Genomic DNA, 8,529 nt, shown 5'->3' on the forward strand with positions numbered 1-8,529 from the left:
CCCAGCAACAGTTGGGTATGGCCTTATTCACTATTAATGTTCTTAATTTTCAAAAAAATCAGTTGGAATCCTGGTTTCAGAAGCATTGGGGATGACAGGAACAGAGACCTGAGGTATGGGTAAGGTGGAAGGACCCCATTACAGGAGAGTGGAGAGGCCCAGATCCATTGCTAACCATGGGTCGAGGCTTTGGCTGTGTCTACCCTACAGGAGATTCAAACCCCATATAGGTGCCTGCGAAAAACCTTAAGTGGGTAGGCCAGGATCCGACTGACTAGCATGATGGTCCATGGACAATAGTTCATGAAAAAAAATTCCTCTCTTTATTTGTATGTATCTGAGGTAAAGGACTCAGTTCCTTGGCTTCATTGCCAGTCAGCCTCTATAACTGGCTGATTGGCTAAAAGGTACATGGTCTCAGAAGTATTTCAACTTGTCCTATGCCATGACTTGCTTTGTTTCTCTTGCTAATGCTTATCTTTAAGTGTCTTTACCAGATAATTTGGCGACAGAGGATCCTTAGAACTGCCATGGCCCACCTCTTCATGATTATGGACTTCCCCAGGATATACCCCTTCCAATTGCCCACAGTTGGCTAACCGAGTTAGGCAGAGACTAAGACCGTCACGGGCTGGCATTACCCATGTGGCTGCCCATAATCATGATGCATTTTTAGCCAAGGACAGGTAAGATGTCCCATGGCAAGTGCTCCTAAGACAGGGCATGCACTTGGCCAGGTGCATGATCCACTGATGGGCAAGGCTTGGTCAGAGATGACACAACCTAAGACAGGCAAAAATGCATAAGATTAGAGGAAGGAGATAGCCATCTCTCCTGAGGGAGCCGTCTATGAGATGGGTAACCCATGAAATAAAGTCAGTCCAGCCTTAAAATAAAAATAAAAGGGGTAGGTGTGGGGACCTAAAGGCCCTACCTCGCAGAGGTCCGAGAGGAAGTTACTGGGGTGCGGCCCGACTTGTTTTAAAAGTCTGAAGGATACTTCTGCACTGCTGAAGAGTGCATGATCAGTGCATGACCATCCTTAAGATACACCCTCAGGGGAGAGGGGAGGTTTCCAGATGCCTTTATAAGCTCTGTAACACCTGCAATAAATGAGTCCTTGCTTGACTAGGCTCCCCATTGCCCCTGAGTGTTCCTGGTACTGGGGGTGGAGTGGGCTGGCGAATGGCGTACTTACTCATCCCCAATCATCACTGTGCGGGGGTCACTGGCTCAAACCCCCAGAAGTCTCAGAAAGGGAAAATTTCATGATAAGACAAATTCTGCTTTTCCTTTCATATTTCAGGTTGAATGTGCAATTTTAATAAAGAATGAGCAAGGCCTTTTTCAGAGAGCATGATTCTGGGAGAAATTTGAAGGAACAAATTCTCAGAAAAGTCTGGGTCCCATTCCTGGTTGAAATGGATGCTAAGAGTCAGGCTTCTTTTATTCAAACATTGTTGTAATGTAGTATAGTTACTTAATAGAAAGCAGGATATTAAGAGTGCATGGGGGAACTAGAATGGAGTTGGATGAGGTGGATATTATGCAAATACAGTATTCATGTATGAAATTCTCAGGAGAATAAAATTTTAATGTTAAAAGTATGACTTATAGCTGGGCATTGTGGGAGGCACTCGGGATGCAGAGGCAGGTGGATTTCTGTGAGTTCAAGACCAGCCTGGTCCACATAGTGAGTTCCAGGGCAGCTGGTGCTACAGGGAGACCCTGTCTCAAAAAAGCCAAAAAAAAAAAAAAGAGTTATAACCACATATTTGCTAAATGTTAGGAAATCTCTATTTTATAAGAGAAACCCTAATGGGCATAAATTGTTACATTGGTCCCAATACCATAATAGTAGGTGATTTCAACACCACATCCTTGCCTTAAATAGATCATCCTAATGAAAAGTCCAGAAACTCCAGAACTCAACTTCATCACTTTCACTTTATGAACCAGTGCTGCCCTGATATCAAAACAGTCTGAATATGCAATTAAAGAACAATTTCCCTAATGAAAAAGGACTGAAAATTTCCCAATAAAATACTCACAAATCAAATTCACAAACATGGAGGAAGATCATACATAATGAGCAAGTTTGTTTCATCACAGGGATGCAATGCAAGATCGTTTCAGTATATGCACATCCTATATGTCATGGAACACAGGAACAAATTTAAGAACAGAAGTGATACAGTCATCTCAATAGATAAAGAATAGGTCTTTGACAAAGTCCAACATTACTTCAGGATAAAAGGCCTGAAGAAACCTGGTATAGAAAAGAAATACCTAAACTTAATAAAGGACACATCATACACCTGAAGCCAACATTTTACTACATGAAGAAAGACTCAGGGCATTTCCTCTAAGATGAGGAAGGACACAAAGATGTTGACTTTTCCCAATATTACTTAATATAGTGCATAAGTCATGGCCACAGTGATATGACAAAGTAAATAAATGTAATACAAATATTAAATCAAAAAGCCGAATTACCCCAATCTGTGAACAACATGATCTTATCATTGAAAGTCCATGGAGAGTCCACCAAAATCACTCTTAGATATGAACCAAGTAGAAGCACACAAAGTCAACATACAAATATTAGTAGTTGGAGTTCTTGATACTCACCTCTGTCAGAGTTTGTGCTGCATAGTTTTAGTGTCAACTTGACACACCTGGGTTGAGGGAGCCACAATTGGGGAATTTCCTCCATTGGACTGGCCTGTGGCCGTATCTGTGGGGCATCTTCTTGATTGTTGAATGATGGGGGGGCAGCCCACTGTGGGTAGTGCCACCCCTGGGCAGGTGGGCCTGTTTTGCATAAGAAAGCAAGCTGAACAGGGGCCAGGGGAGCAAGCCAGTTAGCAGTGTTCTTCCATGGCCTGTGCTTCAGCTCCTGCCTCCAGGTTCCTGCCCTGAGCTCCTACCTTGGGCTCCCTGATGAACTGTGGCCCAGAAGATATAAGACAAAAAAAACCTCTTTCCTCCCTAAGGTGGTAGTGGTCAGAGTATTTTGTCACAGCGATGGAGAAACAAACTAGGACAGAGGTAGAGCTGATAAAGATTTTTCTCATTCTGTAGGTTGCCTCTTCACTTGAATAATGGTGTCCTTTTCTACGCAGATTTTTTTTTTCATGAGGTCTCACTTTTCAATTGTTGGACTTAATGCTTTCCCTAAGGAGTCCTGTTCAGAAAGCCCTTTCCTCTGCCTAAAAATTCCAGTGTATTTCCTATTTTCTCCTCTATCAAACTCAAGGTATCAGGACTTATATTGAGATCCTGGATCGATTTGGAGTTGAGTTTTTTTGCATGGTAACAAATACTGACTTCAAAACCTCATCTCTGCTGGCTAGCTTGTATAGTGCTAGAAAGTGCTATGCATGCTACCAGAAGAAAAAATTAATCTTCAACCTTAGCCAGCTGTGAATCCTGGCTTGCAAAATAGACCCACTGGTGCAATGGTGGCACGAATATTATGGGAGTAGCCAACCTCTTTCTAATTGGTCTTCAGAAGTTGGAGCCCATACCTGACACTGATATCAGACCTAGGAACTTGTGGCTAGACAGGTCACTGGACAAAGGGGAGAGCCTGATACTATCATTCTGCCAAATAGATAAAATATTAAACTGATTCCTAATGACTTATTGTTATACACACAAAGCAATGCATCTTTCAGATCTTACCAGAGAAGCTTCCTTATGAAGCAGATGGTGGTTAACACAGGAACCCGTAACAGGTCAAAGTGCAAAGAACAAAGTTTCAGAGTGCTTATCCTTGAATAAGACATATGTATCAAACTTATGCCTCCCAAGGCTCAGGAATTATTGCAGAAGAGATAGCAGAAGGCTTGTAAGAGGTGGTGAACAACCACAAGGAAACAGAGCTTTACAGACAGTTGGAAAGTTTCTCGTATGAACTCACAGCAATGGTGACAACATGCACAAGTCATGCAATCCAGATATCCAACTATGGAACTAGTGTCTAAGAAATTAAAATCTACAGATCTGAGAGATTCCTGAATGTCCATGTTTATTGAATCCACATTCATAATAATAGAATATTGCAAGATAGGCATCTATTATATATGTATCCAAGCATGGCACAAACAACACAATTGGGAATACAGGAAGAAATGCTGCTATTTATAGCAGTGCAGAAGGAATGGAAGAACATCATGTTGAGTGAAATAAGCCAGACATAGAAGGAAAAACCACACACGTTCTCATCCAAGCTAATACCAGATTTTTAGAAGCAAAGAGGACAGAATTCGCTGGAAATTTGGAAGGAAAGGGGATGCTAAGGCAGAGAGGGTGAATAAGGTTTAGAAAATACAATTGTCAGAGAGTACTCTGCACACTAAGGTAGTACAGTCTGCCACAAATGACTGGAAATTTCAAAATCACTAAAGGAAACGATTTGCAGATTCACAGAAATTCTAATATTTGAGTATAGTTCAATAAAAATTATACTGATTTTTTTTTGTATATTGTACCATGTATTAAATCCAATTTGTGCCCCATAAATAAGGACAAATATCATGTGTCAGTAAAAGAAAAATGTTTAAATATAAAGCAAAGCTAAAGCAATTTAGGAATTGATTCATGAAGAAAAACATTTTTCCTTCACCTTGATACTTCATCAACCTTAGCTTCAGTAAAGGACTGGAAAGGATACAGGCACTCAGCAGCTGGTATAAAATCTGCCTTTGATGGTCCTCTATTCTCCATTAGGGATACATTTTAAGATCTGTGCTTGATGTTTGAGTCCACTAAACTACACACAGCACACACACATACACACCTGTGCATACACACACTTTTTCCCCATACGTATATGCTTATGGCAATTTTTTTTATATTTTATTTATTATTTTATGTGTATGAGTGTGTTACCTGTATGTATGTGAGTGTACCCATGTCGTACAGTGCCACAGAGGTCAGAAGAGGGCTTCGGATTCCCCGGGAACTGGAGTAAAGGGCAGTTCGCAGCCACCATGTGGGTGCTGGGAATCAAACCTGGGTCCTCTGAAAGAGCAGTTAGTGCTCTTAACCACTGAGTCATCTCTCCACCCCCAAGGCAATGTTTAATGTATCAAATAGATATGTTCAAAAATTAATGTCAGTAGCTAATAATAAAGTAGGACAACAATATAAAAAGCTGCATTAAAATGGCAGGCATCAGTATTCCTACATGTTGGTTCACCATTGGCTCATGGAAAAGTCTCTTGAACTGCAGTCCTATAACTTCAGATCTAGTCACCCTGATGTCCAGACACAGTCATGAGGCAATGGATCTAGTCACCTTGATGTCCAGACACAGTCCAATGCACTGGACAAGGGGGAGACTCACAGCCCAGGCTCAATGCATTGGAATAGATCAAAATGCCTTGTCACCACACAGAATGGCAAGTCACCAAAGCTGGATGAATTCGTGTGAGTTAATTTTTTTTGTGTGTATGTGAATTAAAAAAATTTTAACACCAGATATTTTCATACAGATTTCCGGACCAGGGTTCATTGTGGATACATAAAACCCTGTAACCAAATCAGAGCCAAGAGTAGAATACTGGCTTTGCAACAAAAGAATCACCCACTCTCCTAGAACACCACAACCTTCAGTCATGTCTCCAAGCTGAATTACATGTGTGACCACATAAAAAGTCAGTGCAACAAAAACAGAAAGAAGCTAGACACCGCTTTTAAATTTAACCTTTATTTTTAAAGGCATTAGTTGGTACCGTCATTAAAATCAAGTCACTATAGGAATAACTAATACAAATTCATGCAGAACATTAGTTATAGTGGTAATGCGGTAATGTTTTACTAGAGTAAGTGTGTCACAGAATTCACATTACAATATGACTCTTCAATGACTCAAGTGCTGTATCCTCCACAGCATAGACTGGTCGCTTTGAAAGGGGGGCACTCTGCTATGTATGCTGTCCCAAGTCCAGTCCTTCCCTGTCACCATCAGGTAGCTCATACAATAGGGTAGCTGGCTGCTGAGGAAATTGCACAGTGATTGTTCTGGTCTCTGGCAAGTTTCATGTAGCCCTTAATTCCCCATCTTCTACCCCAGCTGAAAGAAAAGCATGTTTCCCATTTAGTACACAGAGCTTAACAGAGGATTTACAACAATAACTCATTTAAACATTTACCAGGAGCCACCTTAACAGAAAGGATTAGAAAATTTAGACGTTCTACTCCTGAATACATACCAATAGCTGCCTTACATAAGACCAAAAAAAAAAAAAAATCACAGCAGAGAAAGCATAGGTGTCTTTATACCCACAGGTGTAGAGAACTAAGAAATTTCTCAGAATTTAGAAGTGTAATGGCATAAATACAATATTAATACCCTCCAAGGAAACCACTGACAGAAATTTAATGTTGTGACCATACACTATGAGTTGGTTGTTCTGGCTAGAGGGGCAGCTCAGCAGGTAAAACACTTGCTTTGTAAGAATAAGGAAAAAAGTTCAACTCAAAGAACCCACTTAAATGCCAAGTTGGCATCACAGTCCACCTATAATCTGAGTGTGTAGGGACCCGACAAGCCTGGGACAAGCTGGCTAACCAGATTTGATCAAGCAGTGAATGCCAGGATCAGTGAAAGACACTGCACAATATATAAGACTAATAAGGAACCATGAAGACAACAGATGTCGACATTGGGCATCTACATATGTGCACTTTCACACATGCTTACATGTGCCATGCATACTTGCATATGTGACACACACATACATGAGAAATTTGTTTAAAGTTTTTTGTTCAGCTTAAGTGGGACAAATTTTTCTGGAACATCTATCAAAATATTGATTGCAAACAGGAAATCCCTTTGGCATTTCACGTGTAAGTAATTTTGGCAATTTATACCTGTTCTTGACCAGCCAGTATTTATTGCCATTTGATTCTTCTCCTTCAAATCCATAGCCAACCACAAGAACAGAATGACTCACAGAAATATTGCTGCAATTTGACTCAAAATAAATGCCTGAAAAAGAAAAGAGAAGATGGCGGATGTGTCCAAGGCTTTTGACAATGCTACTGTTGTCGCCAACAACAGGGGAGGCCTTTCCTAAGATCACTGAAATGTTACAAATTTCAGTAATATTAAAAATAGGATCTGTTCTGTTTCAATCAGAGAATTCATAGATGTCAGGAAACTAGTAAATGTCCGTGAGATGGGGTGGAGGGGATTTGTGGGAGGGGAGATGGGATGAAATGATATAAAGGGGGCAGGGGAGCTATGGAGTAGGAAGGGTTCATTGGGGTGGGGAATGGGAGGTGGGTGAATGACAGAGGAGGGAGTATTGGGAAAGATAACTAACACTAAAGGCCTTTAGAAAGAGCCATGCAGAAATCTGCCACCATAGAAACTTCTTAAAGCATATACATATATTCTATAAAAAAAATTAAAAGGAATTGGCCTATAACATGGGGACATCTCCCCTATCAGATATCATAGGCTAGCAATGAAAACCCCATAAAAAATGTACTCCCTCTTTTGAAGCTGTTGATCAGGGTCCAATGGATACCTAAACAATACTGGCTATTGCCCCTGCTGCTGATTACCCACCAGAACTTGACCATAATATCATATTGCTGAGAACACTATATACACAGCAGTAGAATAAACAAGGAGAAATCAAGCTGGTACTGACTTCCGGTTCTTTTCTACTGACTAGCTCTCATAGTGGTGGAAGGTGAATTGCATAACTGAAGAGAGGAGTGATCATAGCTCTTGCCCAGCTGTGAGTACTACAAGCCACAACTGTCCTGGCAAGATACGCCCACTTGCGCAATAGTGGGACAAATGTTATAGGAAGAATCAATCGTTTTGCCATTGGATGTGAGGTCTGCTTCACTAGATCCAGCCCATACCTGACATCAGGCTTAGGAACCTGTAGCTACACAGGCTAGACAGGCTAAACAGTAGGGAGAGACTACTAATATCATTCTTCTAAGTAGACATAATATTAAATCAACTCCTAATGACTATTGTTATACTGTTAGATTAATACATCTCTCAACTCTCACTAGAGAAGATTGTTGGTATTTAACACAGACACCCACAACTGGCCAACATACAGAGAATATGAGGCCGCAGAGCATTCATCCCTGAACAGGACACCTATATCAAGCTTTGCCTCCCAGTGCTCAGGGATCATTGCAAAAGAGAGGGTGGAAAGATTATCAGAGCCAGTGGTGGTGATGACAAACAAACAGAGTTTTCCAAATAGTTACTCGTATGAACTCACAGCAGTGGTGACAGCATGCATAAGTTCCACATAAACTCAAGTCAGATAAAATCCCAGCATAGAAGTGGGGAAGTATATGGGAAATTCCAATACAAACTGAGGAACTACTGGCAACCAATAGCTCTTGGGAGGGGAAGAGTCAGTCTTTTTGAAGGGTATTGCTCTGGGTAGGTTAACCAGGCTCCACTGGATGGACCCATATCGAAGGGTACTCAGGGACACAAGTTTGACACAAAAGGACTTAAATATATATATATATATA

The 8,529-nt window shown here is 40.9% G+C and overlaps 1 protein-coding gene across 1 annotated transcript in view; it reads right to left on the reverse strand.

The window, feature by feature from the left end:
• Positions 1–5,735: 5,735 nt before the first annotated feature.
• Positions 5,736–8,529, reverse strand: part of LOC103734204 (cathepsin M-like) — a 6,838-nt gene continuing 4,044 nt past the window's right edge. Inside the window, exons 7-8 of the mRNA XM_008833101.2 lie at positions 6,883–7,000; positions 5,736–6,082 (exon numbers count right to left, since the gene is read on the reverse strand). Coding sequence (XP_008831323.1) covers positions 5,983–6,082; positions 6,883–7,000 — 218 coding nt within the window. The 3' untranslated portion in view covers positions 5,736–5,982. The remainder of the gene's footprint in view (positions 6,083–6,882; positions 7,001–8,529) is intronic.

The sequence above is a fragment of the Nannospalax galili genome, unplaced genomic scaffold (assembly GCF_000622305.1).
Source record: "Nannospalax galili isolate Female #2095 unplaced genomic scaffold, S.galili_v1.0 scaffold1096, whole genome shotgun sequence".
NCBI classification, from domain to species: domain Eukaryota; kingdom Metazoa; phylum Chordata; class Mammalia; order Rodentia; family Spalacidae; genus Nannospalax; species Nannospalax galili.